Source organism: Dermacentor andersoni, chromosome 11, assembly GCF_023375885.2.
Source record: "Dermacentor andersoni chromosome 11, qqDerAnde1_hic_scaffold, whole genome shotgun sequence".
NCBI lineage: Eukaryota > Metazoa > Arthropoda > Arachnida > Ixodida > Ixodidae > Dermacentor > Dermacentor andersoni.
Window position 1 is genome coordinate 72,555,785 of NC_092824.1, and position 21,328 is coordinate 72,577,112.

At 46.1% G+C, this 21,328-nt stretch overlaps 3 protein-coding genes across 3 annotated transcripts in view; 1 reads left to right on the forward strand and 2 right to left on the reverse strand.

Annotated features, from left to right (window-relative positions):
- LOC126517438 (lysosomal protective protein-like) overlaps window positions 1–698 on the forward strand; it is a 38,660-nt gene extending 37,962 nt beyond the window's left edge. The window contains exon 11 of the mRNA XM_072285666.1: window positions 520–698. Coding sequence (XP_072141767.1) covers window positions 520–603 — 84 coding nt within the window. The 3' untranslated portion in view covers window positions 604–698. The remainder of the gene's footprint in view (window positions 1–519) is intronic.
- Window positions 699–4,233: 3,535 nt separating this feature from the next.
- On the reverse strand, window positions 4,234–8,161 carry LOC140214271 (facilitated trehalose transporter Tret1-like). The gene is made up of 2 exons (XM_072285635.1): window positions 7,962–8,161; window positions 4,234–5,123 (listed from the first exon to the last, which is right to left on the reverse strand). Exons 1-2 carry the CDS (start codon window positions 8,142–8,144, stop codon window positions 4,569–4,571), a joined length of 738 nt encoding a protein of 245 aa, XP_072141736.1. The 5' UTR covers window positions 8,145–8,161; the 3' UTR covers window positions 4,234–4,568.
- A 2,734-nt stretch (window positions 8,162–10,895) lies between these two features.
- Window positions 10,896–20,951, reverse strand: LOC140213995 (facilitated trehalose transporter Tret1-2 homolog). The gene is made up of 4 exons (XM_072285209.1): window positions 20,758–20,951; window positions 17,431–17,689; window positions 13,356–13,577; window positions 10,896–10,922 (listed from the first exon to the last, which is right to left on the reverse strand). Exons 1-4 carry the CDS (start codon window positions 20,949–20,951, stop codon window positions 10,896–10,898), a joined length of 702 nt encoding a protein of 233 aa, XP_072141310.1.
- Between the last annotated feature and the right edge of the window lie 377 nt (window positions 20,952–21,328).

A 21,328-nucleotide genomic window follows, 5' to 3' on the forward strand; every position in this document is an offset into this window, starting at 1 on the left:
TCTAATGCCTTCAGACACAGCACAAATATAGGATGCTAACTTTGTCGACATGTATGAATTGGAGTAGTTAGCATCGCATAGAAGCTGCGTTTTGCGGAGAAAAGGTAAACGCACCTCCTCCATCGACAAGAAAACTAATGGTGCCAAATAAGCGAAAGGACGCAATGGAAGACAACTATATAGTGAATAATTTATATTCGAGTGAAAACAAAAAAGCTCGTTACATACGCAAAAAATGGTACAAATAACAATAACGAGCTTCATAGCCTGCGACATAAATGGACTTTAAAGCGAGTCCTCGTATTAAATCACCAACTCGATTGCATGCACTTAAAAGCGCTCCCTGCGCATAGCATAGGAAAGCTGCGAAAGTACTGGGTAAGTTCCGTGGATCAAACGGCTAATGAACAAAGCAATCAACACCTGTGCTCATATTGAGAAAAAAAGTTAATGCATAAGGAGACGGGAGCAGCGCAAGGACATCTTGAAATGCAACAGACGCATTTTTTTTTCTTACAGGGCGCCGGACACAGAGTTTCAAGAGACAAACCACCCGTCTCACTGCAAATAATAACGCGTTTCATTGCAAGTGCCCCGTTCTAAAAGAAAGAAACAAGAAAGCCCACGTAATTTCTATTTAATACTTGCTGCTGCAGTTGTTGACACCTTGAACAAATAAATCTTATAATGGTCATGAAGCCTGTAACGCTGTTCTCCTTTACCTCTTGTAGCCCGTTGCACAATTTTGTGACGAATCCAAACTTGTAAATACAATCGGGACGCTGAAGCGAGAGCAATCCCGATTCTGACGTCACATGTGGCCATCCATTAAAAACGCGTTTGCGTGTCGCAATCTGCGACTCGGAAATAACGCACTGTGCATAGTGATTCCAACGAGAGTCAACACTCCGTGAAACTGGTGTGGCTGCATTTATTCAGAGGCATAAAAGGAAATCGCCATATCTGCAATAGCAACTACTTTACAGCTGGCAATAAAAATGCGATATGGTTCTAACTGTAAAGAACTACAGAGACGAATAAATCATTGCTGCTAAAATACTCCAGGTGAAGAACGATTGCGCGGTCAAAAAAACATACTAATATAGAGGCACTGCTTATGCGCGATGCCTCGTTTCAGTTTACAGGGGCGCTATAACGTAACGCTGTCCCAAACTTTTCTATTCCCATTCTGCAGTCAGCCCTCCGCGATTGGTCAAAAACTTTTTGGAGCACTCCCCCTTCGCTTGTCTGTCATGCGGCATCACGAAAACCACGATAGCTGTCAATATCACGTGACGTGTACACACTAATTATGCATGAGTCGACCGAAGAAAAGAAAAACAATTATTTCTGATTCGACGCCGTTTCGCCAATAACCCTCTGTTATTGGTCAAGAGGTTTCAGGTTGCACCCACTTCACCTGCGGGTTACTAGACGTCACAAAACTATACGTAAACTTATTGTGCCAAAGTGACTTGTACGCGATAAAGATGCATTAATGTGCCGAATAAAACTGGCTTTTTTTTTCTGAATAGCCGGAGGCTGCCCCGTTCCGAAAGGAATATCGCTGCCATGTATCACTCAGGCACTGACTATTCGCACCTGCCGGAGAGTATGGGTTTATTTTCGTATAATAAACCTTAAAGCACGGCAGTACAGCGTCATCGAGTACTTTCGGCACATTACGACATCGCTCTGGCAGCTCTTCCTTGCTGAGGAACTGTTTTAGAAGCATTTTTCACTGTCTGTTGCACGCCGCCGCGATTTAATACAAGCCACCGCAAGCTAAGGGAAAGTGGACCAATCGCAGAAGCCGGTACCTCCCTCTTCATCTGGTTATCTATATTCAGTGCGCTGGCTCGGCCCCATCGAAACCCTCACCACTTGAGCGTGCTGCTCGCGTCTTGTCAATCAAGAAAAACCGCTCAATGTTGGCGATGTTATTCGTTTTGAAAGCAAACAAAAGTGACCTCCTATAAACGAGGGGAGTGTTTGATTTGGCTGTTCAGGCAACGCTACGGGTCACCGCCCGATGCTTGCGTCGGCGCTTACGTAAATTTGACGACAGGTGATTGTAATAAAAAGATATTAGAATAGCTTTACTTTATAGGACCCCAAATTTCACCTGGCATAACAAGCGCTGTGAAAGGAAGTCTGGATAGCCTTAGCTCACAAACAAGTATTTAAAATTACGATTCGAATGCTTTGCTTCAGGCGAAAATTTCCGGCTACTAGACTATAAGACAGATCTTGTTTTATCAGTCATTTGAAGAGTCTGGAAGTATACCCTTTGATGATGATGATGTGTTGTGTTTAGTGGCGCAAGGGCCAGGTTTGGCCAAAGAGCGCCATGACAAGTGTTAATGTTGATTTATTATGGAAGATTGATCAGTCGCAATATACGCATATGCTATTAATCACTTGAAATTAACATATGTGCTGAAATTTAGCATGTTTTGGGCGTAATGACGTCAAAGATCGTATGAGACGTCATTCGAAGTACAGTAAGGCTACAATCTAGAACAGCGTATTAGCCATAAAACTTCAGCAAATAGTTGTCAAAGCAGTTAACTCTTCCTTAGTACTGAGCAGGCACAAAATACTTATTTGACACTAGTAAGAGTGCCCATGGTTCGTATAAGGCATCACACTTGTTAAAACAAGGTGTTCATTCCTGAAAAGAACAATATATGCGAAGAAATGTGCATTGCTAAAATCTGCCAGGTCAAGAAAGCTTTATGTGAACGGAAAGTTCTAATCCACTTCAAGACCCCACGAAGCTGCAAGTTCAGTTTTTTTTTTCATGGACCCACATGAATTTCCTGTAACTTGCAGTCGGTTTCCTCTTGCGTTGTAGCTATTTCTTTATCATTTCTTTTAATGTGCATCATTAAAGTCTAAGCAGTACTTGAAGTGTAACCTATCGTGCGGAACGTTGAGGAGAGAGTTACGTAGAGTGAAGGTTTACCTAACATGCTCAAAAAAAAAGAAAAAAAGGAAACGCGCGCTCAAATTGACACTGTCATACAAAATATGCGCAGTTTCCCCCGAAAGGTGAAGCATCGTGTGCGATAGCAATTAGTACACAGGTATACGAAGTAATGCTGGATGCTAGTTTTATCGACCGTATAAAGTTCGAGACCTTAGCTTACTAACTGAATTGACAAGCGTGGTGTCAGCGCGCACATCCAAGCATGACCACATCCCACTCGATTAGCTTATACAAGAGCGGCAGCAAGAGCGGCAGCTGCAGCGAGCGAACTGACATCTGTGTGGTCTATAGCTTCTACGTAAGAGCGGCGAGAAATGAGCGCGGTCGAAGTTACAAGCCGTCTGCAGATCCCTTTCAAAATACCACCCGCGCGACCGCGGGCGACCGTGCGCACTTGTTGGCGGAGACTAAGCCCCCCCCCCCCCCCCCCCATCCCTCCCCGCGCTGCCTCCCCGCTTTCCCCCACACATGGCGCGCGAAATTGAGCCGTGATCGTGTTACATTTGCGCTCGGTCGCGTAAAGTGCAATTGCTGCCGGAGCACAAGGCCTCCCTCCCCTCCACCCCTCCCCAGGCCTTCCGGGCGACGGAAGACGGCGCGTTTGCTCCCCTCCGCTTTCTTCTTTCGCACGCGCCAGATTGAGATGCGATCGTCGGCTTCCCTCTCGTGCTTTCACTCGCACGTACAATACATGACGCACGGCAACGGTGTTATCGCCCTTGGACTTTAACGTTCCAGTTACTTTCTTAACAAAACGTCGTTTTCTGCATTCAAGCACAAAACTAACTGGCATGCCAATACATTTCCAATATATTTCAGTCACTACGTCTACACTGGTGCCATCCTGAAAATTCTTTCCAAGCGAATCTACTTTGCGAACTCCATGGCGAGAATTTGTAAATTGCAATATGGGTCATAAGGTAATTAGTTATAAAGGTAATTAGTCAATTTTTTATCGACTAGTCGATGATGCATTTCAATTTTTTGTACAAGTAGTGTCCGCCGCTTCGAGTAGACCACCCCACAAACTAGAATGGTGCTATGGGCCGCAGGCCAACCCTAAGAAGTTTGGAAAGTGTTCGGTGAAACTCACTATATATATATATATATATATATATATATATATATATATATATATATATATATATATGTGTGTGCGTGTGTGTGTGTGTGTGCGTATATATACTCTTGCAAGCTCTCGCACTCCCTCTGTACTCATAGCACGCGACCGTCTTCCCACAATTCACATGTATACAATTTTTTTGCAATTTGACACTTTTGGTGCTAACGCATTAAAAATAATAATTACATGATTCATTGCCTCGATGCCTCAAGGCCACGTCTGTCAAGGACAGGTCGACTAGGGCTGTTTTTGAGTGAGGTAAATGGCCTGCAGTAGGGCTAGAGCTTCGAGGTGAAAACGAAAGAATTAAAGCTGACGCTTATGGCTTTTCACAAATGTGAATTGATCAACAACCAAAGATTCAAAAATGTACTATAGAAAACCTGACGAAGTAAAACAGCGCCAAGAAGGTAGACAGAGCGGCGCAGACACAATTTTCAAGAAGAAATCGCATTAGCGCTTCGATCTTCGCGAACCCCCCGAGCCCTTGGAAGATGTCGAGGCCGCGTCATCGCGCGTCTTCCTGTGCGGTTCGAGGAGGAGTTCCTCGAGGGTCTTGTCCTGCGTCTCGGGCATGAAGAACGACATCATGAGGCCGCCCGTGAACGTGAGCGCGCTGAAGAGGAGACCGACGCCGGACAGCTCCAGCGTCTCGTGGAGCCTCTCGAAGAACCAGGTGACGAGGAAGGCGCAGATCCAGCTGAAGGCGGCCACCAGCGCCGAGAAGACGCCGTTGTTTCGCATGGGCACCAGTTCGGCGGATATCAGCCACGTGATCGGGCCGAGGCCGACGGAGAAGCCGATTATGTAGAGCGCGATAAACACGATGGGAAGCCGCCGCGCGATGCCGATCGGCGCGTTCGGGTCGGCCTCGTCCACCTCGACGCCCACTTGATACAGCGTGGCCAGGATCATCATGGAAAAAGCGCACGTGTAGGCGGACACGGTCAGGAGGCGCTTCCGGCTGAACACGCTCATCAGCTTCACGGCGGTGGCGGTGGAAGCGACCTGTGCCGTGCACGCGGGAATAATGCGCGCGGGTGAATGACCGATAAAAAGTTGGAAGGCGATTCAACCTTGAGTTGAGGTCGGTCAACCAGAATATATTCCTCCGTGATGAGTTGGGGCGTGCGAATCGGCTATACGCCGGCACCCAGCGTTTCATCGCGCCATCCCTCGCGTGAGGAGGAGGAAGAGGAAAGAGCGTCGGACTGCTTCAAAATTTTTTTTAATGCACTACCCGCGGGATATGTCCATACTTTTAGACTGCACTACCTTAGGGATAGGCTTAGGTGTGACGACGTGTTAATTATTTCAAGTAGCTTCTGTGGTTGTTACATGCCAAAACTACGATCGCATTGCGACGCACGCCGTAATGGGGGAAAAAGCGTTCGCGGCGCAATGGTTAATTTATCGAGCTTCTGTGCTAGAGGTCCTCTCTTAGAATCTGATTGTTGGGCAATTTTACGTAAATGTATCCTCAACATCATGGCCACCAGTGGCCCTAGGGACACGTACCCACATATCTCCTTGCAAATATTGGCCCACATTTTGTGACTGCACAATCTCAGTGATTGGTCCGTGAAGAGGCCTCAAAACATACCCGAAACGTAAAACATTGGGTTCATTCGTTAAGGAAGACGGCGTCCTAAAAAAAAAAAAAAAATTCTCGCCCTCCTTGGCTGCCTACATTATGCGCACCAGGACGCCATAGGCTGTGCAATATTATCGGTGGTGGTATTGCGTGGAGCAAAACATTCGCAGGAGGGCGCGAACAAACTGTTTTCGAGAATAAGAAAATTCAATGAAGATGCTATCAACAACTGTGACAACGCGTTAGAAGATAAATAAGGCGCTGACGACAGGGAAAAGACAGCCAATTTCCTAGACGCAATAATATGCGCGCCCTTAGCAACGACGGAGTGGCTTTAGCGGTAACATACGTATGTGACACTGAGAATGTTTCGGCTTCGTATCATAATTTTTTCAGAGTACGGTACCTTTTTTTATTTTTTCATAAGCTTTCCCCAGAGCACTTTGACATTCCTGTGCCTCACACTATAGTGGACACCCTGATGACTATGTGAGTGAGCCCATAAAAGTTTTGGCTGTAACCTAACACTGCTACGCTATAGAACTGCTAAATAAGGGTACTGAATTGCTAGAGTACGCTTTTGGAAATTTGTACAAGGCTCCTGCATTCCACGGCGGTCTGGTAAGTTTCTAATTTTGTGGTGGAGTCGCAAGGTCTAACGCTGTAGCTTCTCGTGATGCCCCAGAGTTTGGAAGCGGATACTCAGAGTCAGTTCACAGACTACACTTCTTGTGCGTGCGCGTCAAAGCCCTATCGGCCCAAGCCGCTAGCGCTGCCTGAATCAGCCCAGAGCTTGCATTGCAGCCATAAATTTTGGGAAATTAAGTCACATCCAAAACTCCATGCATGCGCAAATGGTACTTGACAAAATTGGCGAGGGCGCAGGAGTACCGCAATGCATTTTCTTAAAGTGTGGATGAAATTTGCTAGAAAAGTAAATTGTCGGGTTTTACGCACCAAAACCACGATCTGATAATGAAGCACGCCGTAGTGGGCGACTCCGGGTTCATTTTGACCGCCTGAAGTTTTTCAACGTGCGCCTAAATCTAAGCACACAGGTGTTTTTGCATTTTGCCCACATCGAAATGCGGCCGCCGTGGCAAGGATTTTATTCCATGACCTTGTGCTTAGCAACGCAATACCAAAGCCATTAAGCGACCACGCCGGGTGAAATTTGCTAAATTGAGAGTATGTTCAAGTTTAACGATTGCTCACGGTACTTCGGAGAGGGAGCGATAAAATTCACCGACAATTACGACACTCCCCAATGTGAAAATTTAGCGTAGCTGCATACGCGTTTTAATTTCGCGATATATTGGGTGGCGCGGACAATCTTCCTCGCGCGGCAAGTTGCAAATGGGGCGAAGTCTGGTGCCACTGGCTCGCAAATCGGGAGATCGCGAGAACCAGCCCGTGGGTGACGCGTGTGCGCGATTTACAGCAGCCGCCGCAAACAGACTTCCGCTCATGCAGCACTTTGTTTCTAATGGTACCGGTGGCCTCACCGGCGAGCAAACGACGCGCGCTACTCTGGCGCCATCGTGGCCGTCGTCACCGCAAAGCCCATCCATCGCGGCCCTACACTTTTACTCTCACGCTTTCGGCATACACTCCTCCTCCACTTTCCACCTCATGGTTCCACTGCACCCTCCTCCACCGCTTTCCTGCTTGCTCTGTCTTGTCTGTCGCCGTCTTTCATCCGCGCTCCGCGTTCACTCTTTCATCTTTCCCTGTGCTCGTTCGCTCAGTTACGAGGACGCCGAGGGACGACGCCGACGCCAGAAGCTCGCTGCTGAAACGGGTGCCTAACAGCTGCGCTATAAAATGCCGTGACCAAATAGGTGCATCCAAACCAGACCGAAACGGTGATAAACTTTAGCTACATGTTTATATTCACATTGTTTATATTAGCTACATTCTTATATATGCCTGATTGTATATGTAAGAATTTGTGTAAAGACTTGCCATTGCGCATATCACTTAATCGAAGAGTCCTTTTTCTAAAGCTCGACTGGCAGGTCTCGGCTCCACCAAGTTGAGCGCAGCACCTACACTCAACTGAATAAGAGGCTAGGCTTAAGAACTGGCGCGGAGTGTATGCACCTGTATGAAGCACAGTGACCACTGCTGTCGAAAAGCAGGGCTCTCTGAACAGTTGTTGAGGACAGAAACGTTCTGGAATGAGGGGGCAAGTTTCCTAGTTTCGCAGCCGTATCGCAAAAATACCGTTAGCTAAGCAGGCTTCCCCTCACCAGAAATCCGGAGAGGATCACGCTCGTGTCCTGGACGCGTAAGGCGAGGCCTGCCTGGTCGAAGACGGAATGTGAAAAGAAGAGCACGGGGTTGATGCCCGAAAACTGTTGGACGAAGTGAACCTGCATGGCCCCGAGGATGTGCGCTGTAGGCGTGGGCACCTTCGCGTACACGGTCTCCATGTCGGCCCACTCGCGGTCGAGCTGCGGGTTTCACAGTTTTTTTGACAACACCATCCTTTCATTTTTGCGAAGCGAAACTTTCTGTGCGAACTTTCTGCACGTTTGCTCAGCGTATCACTTAAATGTGTTGTCTTACTTCATAGCTTACGCACAAAAGAAAGACAAGGATTCAAGAAAAGAAAGAAAGAATCAAAGAAACAAAGAAAAAGAAAGAATACAGCCTAACATACGATACAAGGAACATGCTGCTTGCCCTGTTTGTCACGCTGCCTCCTCCAGGAATGTTGCCTGACCAACGTGCTCGGATTCAGAGTTCAGTGGAGATAAAAGATAAGCAATACATGTCGCATTGCGGGACGCTACATCGGTATTCTAGAACAACAGCTCGATGCACTAAGCTAATGACCCATTTATTCAGTATAAAATTTTATCGGCGTCTTTATACTGCAGCAACATTTTAAAGCATATGTCTCCCATAAAGTATGACAATAACTTAAAAATATCCTTGTCACAGTTACGCGGAAAAGTTTCCGCGCGAGCTACGCCTCCGTGGCATATTGAAATGTGGACGATTCCAGCATCCCGAACGTATTGCAGTTCCCAGTCTTCATTGTACGTTGCTGGCACTCTTAAACAAGATAAGGGAAAAAAAACAAATTTTGGTCTTATTTCTGAAGCACTTTCAGTACTCAAATCATTTTGATGGGGCGGACTGATTTAAAGATTGTTTCTTAAATTAAGATCAGACCAACGTTTTCTTTCTGTATCTTGTTTAACAGTGCCGGCCACGTACAGCGAAGACTGGGAACTGCAATATGTACGGGATGCTGGAATCGTCCACATTTCGCGTAACTGTGACAAGGATATTTTAGATTATGGTCATACTTTATGGGAGACATATACTTTTAACAGTTGCTGCAGTATAAATAAGGACACCGATAAAATGTCATATTGATATAATGGGTCATATATATATATATATATATATTGTAATATAAGAGGCCAACAAACACTGACACCAAGGACAACATAGGGGGAAATTACTCGTGCTTAATAATGAAACAAAGAGAAAGAAACGATAAATTACTGGGAATGAAAGTGGATGGGAAACGGCGCCGCGGTAGCTCAAATGGTAGACCATCGCACGCGAAATGCGAAGGTTGTGGGATCGTTCCCCGCCTGCGGCAAGTTGTTTTTCCTCCACTTTCATTTCCGCTACTTTATCATATCTTTATTTCATTTATTACGCACAAGTAATTTTGCCTATGTTGTCTTTGGTGTCAATGATTGTTGGCTACTCATCGAGCCCCTTGTTTCGAGCCCCTCGGTTAACCCCGTTTCTTCTCGTTTACATATATCTCCAGGAGGCGGTGCATTGAACACCTTCAAGGTCGCATAAAACTTGCAGCGACTTCAAACAAAGAGCAAAAGAAATGCTCTCATGGCAGCTGGGATCCCTCGCACGCTTTTTGTTAACATAATACCCCTTGTCACCACTGCCTACATTCCATTGGCTATGGCTTTCATCTTTCCTTCCTTGTGGACACGACTGAATGTACACCTGTAGACGTGTGGGTTGTTCACAAACTGCCTATCTAGTTTGCTTTCCTTTGTGTTTTGTTTTTGTTTTTGTAATGTCACTGAATGTACGTGCAACTTTGCAACAACGCTATAGCTCCACTGTATGTTCGCAGAATCTTGCATTCACGGTTGTCTTCGTTGACTTTGAAATGAGCCAATGCACGTTATGGCGCCACTAGCTGTACGCGTGCTTGTCATCGTAAACTATGCTTTATTGTTTAGTGCCACTGTTTGTATACGTGTAAGTTTGAAATGTTTCTATTAACGCTTTCGTTTGTTCTCCCTCACTGCTTTCGTTCTTGACGGAGAAAAATGCATAAATTGAACTCTGTGTGCTTGAAATCGCACTCTGGATGAAGGCCGGAGTCCAGCCGAAACGTCAGTCAAGTCTCGTTATAATTCTTCCTACGTGCTGCAATTTTGAACTATTTCGGTGCCGGATATTGTGGTTCTACTGAGCCCTCCATAAAGAAAGCAACAAAATCCCAATAAAGAAAGGCGTCACTGATTATATATATATATATATATATATATATATATATATATATATATATATATATATATATATATATATATATATATATATATATACATATTTGCATTAGGTCGCCGCCGCAGGAAAGAAACGCGCCGACGGAACCACTACCCGACGCCTAGTAGTTCTTTCTGCATACGCATCTTCTCAGCATTGTTCCCTCGAAAAAAAACCAAAAAACATGAAATATCGCCGTCCCGCTCGTGACGTCACTGCAATAGCGTTCCATGGCGCAATCGCGCAAAATGGTACTTTGCATATGGACACAGCTTGCGAAAGGCGTAGTGCAGAAAGACAACCCTTGCTTGAGAATAAAATGGTGACTCGCGCCGTGCACAAATCTAAGCATTGCAAAAGATTGCACGTCGCATAGAATCGCACTAAAAATAAATCGTCCGCATTGGGCTTAACGTTATAGCAAATAAATAAGCACTTCATAAAAGTTTTTCACTAGACTCCAACATATGCGTTGCATCCCCTTTAACTTCAACTTTTCTGTGCAACAAACAAACGAAATATCCTAATAACAAAATATGCATACCCCAAATAGGTATTTATAAGTTACGTAAAGTTCAGTAATCGACGATAAGTGGTCACCACCGTTTCACGTCGGCTTTTCGGCTTTTTTCTCTCGCTTATTGCATTGCGAGACTTGACTCCAGCTGCAAAGGGAGACACATTCACCGCTGTAGCTCAATTGGCAGAGGTGGCTGTGGGTACGGCTTGCGGTCCGGATCAATGCGGATGGTGTGGGCACAGCTTCCAACGGGGCCAAAATTCGTACCTTCTTTCACCTTCGTCTTTATCGTTCTTTCATTTAGAACAATAACTTCATTAATAAAATTGGCCCTCGTGTATATTAATGAATAAAGGATAGGAGTCGTCGTAGTAAAGCTAAACAGGAGATGTAAGTTGACGGCATTGCAAGCCTATGCTTTAACGTCCAATCGTAATGATGAAGAAATACAGCTCTTCTATAGTACATTGAATGGACGCCATAAACCTAAAATAGAGGGAAAGACTAAGTCAGATCAGTCCGACAAAGCTGACTTTCACAAGTTTCCATTCGTTAGTTTAGCGGTAACAGGTTTGTTATTAAAGGAAATCGAATTCAAAATGTTTATTCGTATTTGGCTTTTTGTGACTTGGCAAAAGTTCTTTAAACTTGCTAAGTTTAGTGCTTGAATCTTTTAGAATGTAGTGTAGTCCATCTTTGCCGACGAAATGGTGAATAGGCCCGAGCAGACACGCTCTAAGTCCGTGACGTCAATGCGGGATGGTGCGATGGCTTCAAGGTGGTGTCGCTACCCGTAGCTTTTGTTTCTGTATCTTTTCGAGCTTACTCTTGACACGGTGAGATAAGCTGTCTGCATGGGTATTGCAGAAGGTAGATTCAGTAATGCAACGCAAATGCCTTTCTTTAGTGTCACTTTCAGACACTTTATGCTTATTTATTTATTTCATACATACTGCCAGCCTGGATGTCAGGCTTTAGGCAGGAGTGGGGTACATAACAATACAGCATTAGGAATGCAATGTACATTTGGTCGAGCAAGTACGGCATGAGAAGAACCCACATAAGCTACACAAAGCGGAGTACAAACAATATGCCACGACAATGTGAACTATCGTTAGCTATTGGGGAATGCACTTAAGAAAGAAGACACCGTCGAACACTCAACCACATTGGCAGGTAGGTTATTCCACGTGCGAATTGCGCTCGGGAAAAATGAGGCTTTGAACATATTTGTTCTGCACAAGAACTCGCTCACCTTCTTTGAATGGAAAGAACGGGTGTGTCGCTGGGTAATTGAATGAAAATATGCATTTTTATTTATTCCAAGTTGGTTATGGTTAATTAAGTAGAACATTTTTAGTTTTTCCTGGTCTCGTCTTACCTGTAGGGTCTCTAAATTGGCTGTTTGCAAAAGGGCTGATGGAGATTTTTTCCAACTATAACAATTATATATGAACCTGACGCATTTGCGTTGGACATTTTCAAGTTTGGTAATGTTGCACTTTGTGTGTGGATCCCAAACAATTGCTGCATATTCCAGAATTGATCTAATGAAAGTTTTGTACGCGAGCAGTCTAATTTCTGTGGAGGATTTACTAAGGGTTCTTCTTAAATATCCAAGTTGTTTCATTGCCTTATTTACGGTCTACGTTATGTGGTCATTCCATTTCAAATCTGATGTAATTATGACTTCTAAGTATTTGTATTTTGTAACCTGAGACAAGGCATTGCTTCATTCTGATTTCGGCTGTGGGAGAGTTGTTTGAACCCCTTCTGTCACGTGGTACGCGTTCGAGTACGCGACCTGTTTTTGCCAGTTCAGTTGTGGAAAAGAGGAGACCCCCGAAATTAAAGCACGCACAAATAGAGCCCTTTGTAAACCCAACGTGGCCCTAATTCCTTTCAGCGCGCAGGGTTTCGCTACGCATGACCACTTTATGAAAGGAGCTACCATGTGCCGTGCTTCGTTAGCAATGGCGTAGCAGTATTTCTTTTTTTCCTTCGTCGCAATGTCTCGCGCCAACAGTTACTTGCACGTGTGCTGTGAGAGGGTGAGTCAGTCCGTTTCACGAAAGAACGCGGCCTAAGCGACTACACAATGAATGAAGATTTATTTCCTCCGTACGTAAAACAACTCGTTAGAAAGTGGATCATCCTACCACGTTGACATTGCTTCGTTGGAGTTTGTAGGACCTTCTAACAAAATTTTGGAAATCAGACGCATTCATTCAAAGAACTCCGCGACACTCGTGAATGATGATATCTCCGCCACGACGTCTCAGTTGTGAAGCAAGAGGTCGCGGTTTCGATTCCCTGCACCGGCGGCCCGCATTCCAATGGGGGCGGAATGCAAAACGCTCGTGTACTGTGCCTCGGGTGCTCGTTAAAGAAGCGCAGATGGTTATTGAAGTATACCGGGGCCTACATCCACGGCGTCCCTCATAGCGCGATAGGCAGCTTCGTTAAACCTCACGAGCAAATTAACTGTACGGAATAAATCTGTGTCTGCCTTGAAAATAGGTGCGTGGAATCCATGCTTCAGAGTTTAGTGTTGTGGCTGTAAACCAGCACGGTTTACCTTGGCCGCTGGTCCTCGCAGCTTGCCGAGCACTTCGATGGCTTCGGTCTTGCGACCCTGCAGCAGGAGCCAACGGGGAGACTCCACCGCAAACTGGCAGGTGGCGACCAGAGGGATGCTCGCGGCCATGCTCAGGAACGCGAGCCCATCCCAGTTGAGGTAGCGGCCCATCACGTTCGCGTACAGGATGCCGAGAGTGAGGCACACCTGCAGGATACCGCCCTGCGGAAACCGACGGCAACCGCATACTCAGACGGCAACCCTTCTCCCCGGACTTAACGACGATCGCTATGTTCGAGGGGAAACGGAGAAGTGCTCTCTATAGACAATCAAGCAAGCGACTCCAGAGAACGTTCCTCTTTCGAACAGGGAGGATAAACTTCAATGACTGGTCTCTCTGGTGATCAAATCCTGTCTTGTGTGTGATATTGCGGCTCTTAATTCAGAAAAAGAAATTAAAACGAAAACCTCCCGCACACAAGCCTGATATTGCAACTATTACGGCACGGACGCATGCGTCGGCAAATGGCACAGAACAACCATTCAAGCTGGCAACCAAGCGGCGTTGAAAAGCTTGGCTCGTTTCGATCTGCAGTAGCCCTACAAGAAACCGACGCCTCATAAACACCGCAGGCGCTAAATGACACCAACGGCACAACTGAAAATTTAATCAAATAATACACATGTGATGTATTGCGTGTATATAGGTGTTAATACTATCCAGTTTGTCTATAATTCACTGCAAACGACATCATTTCTTCATTTGCTATGGTTCTCTTTATTACTAATATTTATAGCTCAAGAACCACACTTCATATGTACGCACACACGGTCAGCGACTTAACCACAGCAAGAATGCTTCGCTTTACGTAGATGTCAACTGGATTTGAGTCTGCCTGTTCTTTACTTTGTGACAGCTAATGCTCTGAGGCGCTGTGTCGGACTTCACTGTCTTCGGGATCGGTGCACATTTTTCTCTGGGCGTATACCTAAACAGTGTGTGACGTCAGTCTATAGTCATTTCACCACGGCGTGTGTTCTAATCCTGGCCAGCACGTAGAAAGCCCACCAAACTGTGCCTCAGAATGTGGTGCACAAAATAACTGTAAGAAGTGATTCATTTTTACAACAACGAGTGTGCTACTAGCACTCCACATTGCGGTACATCATTCTCTTGGTGAATGATTTAGATGAAGCGGTACCAACTCTTGTGTGGAATGTGCGGTCAGGCAGGTAGCTTTCGAATACATCTATTATGTTGCCGTGGACACCCAGTGCGAATAGACCTCGGAGAATGCCGAAATGCCATGTTGGGCCGTGCACTTTCACAACATCCAAATATGCAGATAAGAATCATTGTGTATTTATATAAGTGTCCATATTTGCTTCAATGAGCAGTAGACGCTCAGTTGATGCCCTCCCTGAAACAGCCCTCGTATGTGTCGAGCAGTTTATTGCGCCCCAGAAAGTTCAGCAGGGGTGGGATTAGCCATATTCTCGAACAATCTGCAAAGACAGTTCGTCAACACTTTCGGCCGATAACTTCTAAGGACGGGTCCTTGCCCTCTTTGAGTACTGGGATTATAATAGCCTCTTTCCAAGCAGATGGAATATACCCTGCCAATCATGCGGAGCTGAAAAATAGTAAGGAACTATTTCAGTGTGTGAGTGCTTTATTATTTTATAAATGGTACGATCAGTTCCTGAGAAAGAGTTTCAGCAGTTCAGAGATGCTTGGAGCTCTGCTAAGTTAAATTAGAGGCGGGAAGGAGGGGGGGGGGGGGGGTGTATGACTAATTTGGTTGGCATTTACGTTAAAAACGGTGTCGTTCTACTCGTTCTTTGTACCTAAGGAACGATTCAGAATAGCGTGAACTGGAGATAGACTGATAATGCGCATCCGGAAAATCTCCCTGGTCTTCTAGGTTATCTCCCTTAGTATTTATTGAATGGGTTTGGCTGTCGGCTTTGAATAGTATTTACTCTACTCCAAACTCTTCGCTCATCTGTGTAAGGATATATACTTTTGCCACATTTATCTTCTAGTTTGTAGACGCTTCCGTCTTCCTTGAGACTTTACACGATTGAATTTACTGAAGTTTTCCGCAGTTGGAGATTCGCGAAGGAGCTCCCACGCCCTGTTTCACTTCCTGCATGTTTTCATACACTCTGCAATCCACCACGAATCGACTCACTTGACAGCCAGTTCATTTGTTAGTGGTTTCCATTCAGATACAGCATCAATTAGAAAAGCGGTTAAGTATACAGCAGTAACACCTAAGCGTAGAGTTCAGAAGTCATCTCGTGACAAATGCGTCTTAAACAGATCTGGACATGACCTGTACTTGGTGTTTCTGGTAGTGTACTTCAGCCAAATGTTCGTATTATGTGCGTTGTTGGTATCTCGATGCTGCCCCGTCTGATTTCGATACGCTGGAAATTGATCACATTCTCGTCCTTCCATAATTTAGAAGTTCTGTTCCCGTCAGATTCCTTAAGTAGTCCTCGGAAATTACACCCTTGACAGTGTTCATGGTTCGGTGCTTGCTTACAGAGATAAGGTTAACCCCAAATACAGCAAGGTCATACTGTCATACTGCACCTTGTGCCGGCTTCAATTTGTAGGTACCTACTGGCCACGTCGGTAGCATTACAGCTACTTCCGATAGCCTCTGCGAGAGACATCGAAACAAAGAAAGGCGAAGTTCTTTCTTATTGGCTTCTTTCACTGCGTATAATGAGGATTTTCGGCAATGTGTTGTAGCTCTTCAGGAAGTAGTGTTTCGCGAGCATACCAGTCACATGCCGCCGAGCCCAACTAGGGACACAGTAGGGCTTGCGATGAAGCAAGCGCTACTATTCCAACTGCACATTATCGCTATAACCATATCGGTATAAGGAAAGTCGGTTACAGCAGACCAGATTAACCCAGCCGGCCGGGGAAGATGGAGACAAGTGCGAGAAAAGGGGTCGAAAATCCAGATTATAGAAAGAGGATAGGAAATTGGAAGCTAGGAGAAAAGACAGAAAAAGGCGACCGGCCAATTTACAACGAGTGGGACAAGCCGTAGGTGCAGTCTACGTGAAGAGGAGGCCAATCAGGTGTGCTTCCTCCGCCTAGTGGCCATAAAGTTTCGTATACCAGGCATCTGCTCAATACCCAGGATCCCCCCTTGCCCGGAAACGGCTAGGCCTCGCAGTGCAACACACTGGAGGGTCCAGCCCCCATGTGCTCATGCCCGTGGCGTCTTAACCCCCGAAACGCCTGCTTACGCAGACACCCCTGCGGGAACACTTGCGGTCATCCAGATCTTGTAAAATTCGTTATTGTGTCGTAAAAGATCTATTGTTCGGTTTAAAGGTACGTCCACACTTAGCGTCAAAAACGCGCACGCCATCCCGCCGCGAGAACCGGCGAGCAGCAACCTTTACCTTTGGAAAGCGAACGAGTCTTGCAGCTATGTTTCGTGGCAGGCCGCTTGTCGCTAATTGGGGAGGCCAATGAGGCGTGCCCGATTCATTCGCGTGGGTAAGCGGTGCAATGAAATATGCTTCCGTCTCTCAGCATCTCTGAACACAAGCGCAGATATCCAGCTGACAGCGAATCATCTGCCTGCCACGGCGGCAAAGACGCCAGCAAGCGGGGCTATGCCAATGCGGGCGGATTCGCCCACCTGCGGCATGCCGCGCGCGATTTTTCCTGCTAGAGTGAACGTCCACACTTAGCGGGAAAAGCGAGTGCGTCAGGACGCGCCAGAACTGGCACGGCGACTCTTGCGGGTGGCTTTGCCGCCGCTGAAAGCAAGCGATTCGCCCTCAGCGGCAATCACTGCGGCTGGGATCAGAAATGATGGTTGGGGAGGTGGGGTTGTAGTTCCTCGCAGCGCTGGACCAGGTGATTGAATGGGCAGTTGATCATTGGTCTTCACGATCGGTGGCCAGCGGCATGCCGCAAAATGTAGCTGCAAGACCCATCTGTTCCGCAGCAGGAAAAAGTTGCCGCTTGCCGGTTCTCGCGGCGCTCGCTTCTGTCGCTTGTGTGGACGTACCTTACGCGGGCGAAGCGTTGACGTACTGCGGTTCCGCGCTGTTCAGGCACCGTGATCTCGGCTAAAAAGGACGGCGAGCAGAGCGACACCATGCCAGTGGCGACGCCTGTCAGGAACCGGCCGAAGAGCACCAGGTAGTCGTTGCGCGCCACCGAGATGATGCCGTAGCCCGCGAAGTAGCCCAGCGCGCTGGCGAGGAGCGCGAAGCGGCGCCCCATGGACTGGCCCACCAGGGCGGCGATGACGCAGCCCGTCGTGGCACCGACGTGCAGAAGCGTCACGAACCTACGTTGTACGTGTATTGAAAACTGCTTGTATTGTGAGGCGGGATATGAACGAGGCACAAGAAGGACCCAGGGAGGTGTTGGCTATAGATGCATAGGAGCGGACAAATGGCTTTGCCCAGCAACCACTGCACTGCAATTCATGAGGTGCTTTTTTGAATGAAAAGAAAAAGAAATGTAAGAATCAAATGATTTTAATAAGCAGATCTTTTCTTTCAGCCGGCTGTTTCTTTTCTTGTATTTTCTTTTTTACAAGAATTCCGTGCGGCCACTACGCTGTGTCATTTTTGCAGCCAAAGGCACAGCACGTCTCGGGGGGCCAGCTAACACACAGTGCGCGAGTCCTGCGTACTTTGGAGTCAGCGGGTCAACATGACAACGGCTGCGGCGACGGAGCTACGAGCCTGCGGGTAATTGCTATTACACCAGAATGAACGTGATGTGGCCTCAGGAGGCTAGTTGCGGCCCTCACGCACACGTTTCGTTACTACACGACGTCAGTTTCCACCGCCGCAGCCGCACTAACTGTTACCCGACCTCCAACGTGCAGCCATCATGCAGCCAATGTCCACCGTGACGCGTGAAAAAAAAAGTGGATCATTCAGTTGCTTACTAAGGAACCTAAATCGCCTGCTTAAAAATTATTGCAGGTGTTCGAAACAATATCAGCAACGAGAACATTGAAACACAGAAGCATAACTGATCGCTTGTGCATTCACCTAAAGGACACATCTTGGAAAGATGAGAACGTTACGCGGGATCACCCGCAACACTCACATCCAACTGATTCCGTTCGCGCATCGTCAATAGAGAAAGCAAATAAAAGAAAGAACAATGGTGATTTAGCAATAAATGCAAGAGAAATGCGTTTGAATTACATCGTGCATCTTTGAGGTCCCGGATCTATGATATAAGCAACGTTCACCAAATTGCAAAGTGTTCAAGAGCTAATCGACAAACGGCATGCCTATTGAGGGAGCAAAATGAAATTGACGGTCGTATGGAGTAGACGACCGTCAGTTTCACTACTATTACTCCCTATATATATATATATATATATATATATATATATATATACTTCCCAAAACCGTTTAGTATGATCATTTCTGATTACTTGGTAAATAAGCTGAAGTTGTAGTTTATCCACTGTAATGAAATATACGCAAGGAAACTTTTATTTCTTAGTCAGTGATTACTGCGTTTTCAAGTACTGTCGAGGCTCCGACACACATTGCATCCCATTTACATTCGATATCGACCACGCCTTCTCACGCTGGCCGTCACCGCGGCGCGATAACCATCAAGGATCTCAGTTTAATGACATGGCCCTAAATAGAGGAGCGTTATGGTAAGACACACCAGGGTGGAACCTGTTTCTTTGTTTCCGCAAACTCGAACAGAATGCGATGAGAAATACGTTCCTACAACCGCTTAATCTCCCAGGCCATTATAAGTGTTTACTACTCAAAATATATTTATACCGTTCGAGCAGGCTTCAATTGCATCCATATTTTATTCCTTTTCTCATTCCCTCAAATGTGCGTAAAATGCGCATGCACAACAAACATTCAAAATTGGTTTTAATTATGATGAACTACCCATATATACTCAATTCGACACTTAGCAGGCAAGGCTGTAGAAGCTGTGTAGGTAGTCCAAACAGAAAATTACCACTACACGCGCGTTTTGCAGTGTATTTGGTATTGATATGCGACGCATTTTGAGGAAGAATTGCTGCATATACTACGTCTAGAAGTTGTGAAGGTAATCTATGTAAGGTTAAAGGAACACTAAAGAATAAATTATTTCAGTCGTGCTAGTAACGGAGCCTTACAAATACCGAGCAAGTGACGCTTACCGTTAAATGAGGCTTCGTACGCTTGAATAGACGCAAAAATAAAAGTGCAGCGGTGGCGCTGCTGTGAAGTTTCCACATCAGCCCTCTGTGACGTCACGCTAACGTGCGAACGCTGCACTTGCGGCGCGAAATTCCCACAAATGAAGCATTGAGCTTCAACTTCTCAACTAATATTCAAGCAAGTATTGTTGAATTAACGAAAATAGAGTGCTTAAAGGATACCGTGGCAGTTTAAAGAGATTTAACGTTTCTCTTTAGTGTCTCTTTAATGCCGGCCTTATCTGTGTCCCTCTGTGTTTCCAGTATGTGACGTATATACTACGTTTTGGTCATGACCCCGAACGGCGCCCTGTAGCCACTGCTCGCATAACGTGCCCTCCAATTGTTGGTTCGTAATACTTGATTTCCGACACCTTATAATAATTATTAAGCCATATCTTGCCTCATAAAGGTAAGGCATTGAATGTTAGATCGAATTACATGACGCATACCTATATATATATATATATATATATATATATATATATATATATATATATATATATATATATATATATATATATATATATATATTTGTAATATGTGCTGCCGTATTTTTTTTTCTGTCGCGAATGCGAACAGTGTGCCAACTACAGGCTCATATTTTGTTTTACACTGTCGTTATGCCACGTGGCAACGTGAGCAGAAAAAAAAAATAAAATCTCTAGTATTCGTATGATTGTCTGCTATGTATGAAACGGAATGAATAAGTAAGATTAATATGCAGAAGGCTAAGGTAAGAAAGCAAACACGCATAGCTGATATCCTGCTAGAGGTTAAAAGGAAGGAACGTGGTTAGGCAGGCCCGTGTAATGCGCACAAGAGCTAACCTACGGTATGTTACAATTACAGAGTGGGTACCGCGGGAATTAAAGCCTAGTCAAGGACGGCATAAAACTACCGGTTGTGCGGTTGAAATTACGGAAACATGCATGCTTAGAATGGTGTCAGTTGGCGCAAGACCGGACAGTTGTAAACCGACGGGAGAGGTGCTCGCCCCGCAGTGGAGAGAAAATAGGCTGATCGTGACAATGATGGTAATCATGGCTGTTCACCATCAAATGGCTTCCCCAACAAGCAGGCACCGCGGTTAATTTTTTCACAAGCTGCCGCGTCAACCCTGTCAACCTACTCGCCCGGCATGCGTGAGGCTAATGTGTGCGCGTGCTCACCAGACGCCATGTTCCTCGGTGTCGAACTTGTGATCGGTGGTGCCGCTGGTCAGGCTGGTCAACGCCGCCGTCGTGTAGCCAATGGTGGTGCCCACGCACAACGACCCGGCCCAGGTGCTGCTGAGCGTCATCAGCATGGGCCCCGTGAGCTCGACCTTGTTCTCCGCCGCAAGCTCGGCGATGTTCCAGGGCATCTTCGCGACGTGGGCGGTACTATGTCGTCGTTGAAATCGCAGGTGTACAGCCTTGCTATTGGACCCGCTGTGCGTGCTCGTGGAGGCCAGATGATGACGTTCTGCTTCTTTGTCTTCTTCTGGAGTAGCTATGGCACGCGCTCACCCAGGGTGGCATGTGGGCATCCAGCACTCGCCGGGGGGGCGCCACTAAACACTCAGTATCCTTTGTTTTTGACGCTTTATGGCAAGGACAAAGAAATTCGAGTAGAAAACAGTGAATTAGGGCTTGATCCGTCCTACACGCCTAGTGGACGAATGGTGCAACGGACTCTCCCTGGACTGACGTCCTGGATTGATGTATGTAGAAGACATAGCGCTACTAGCAGACAATGGAA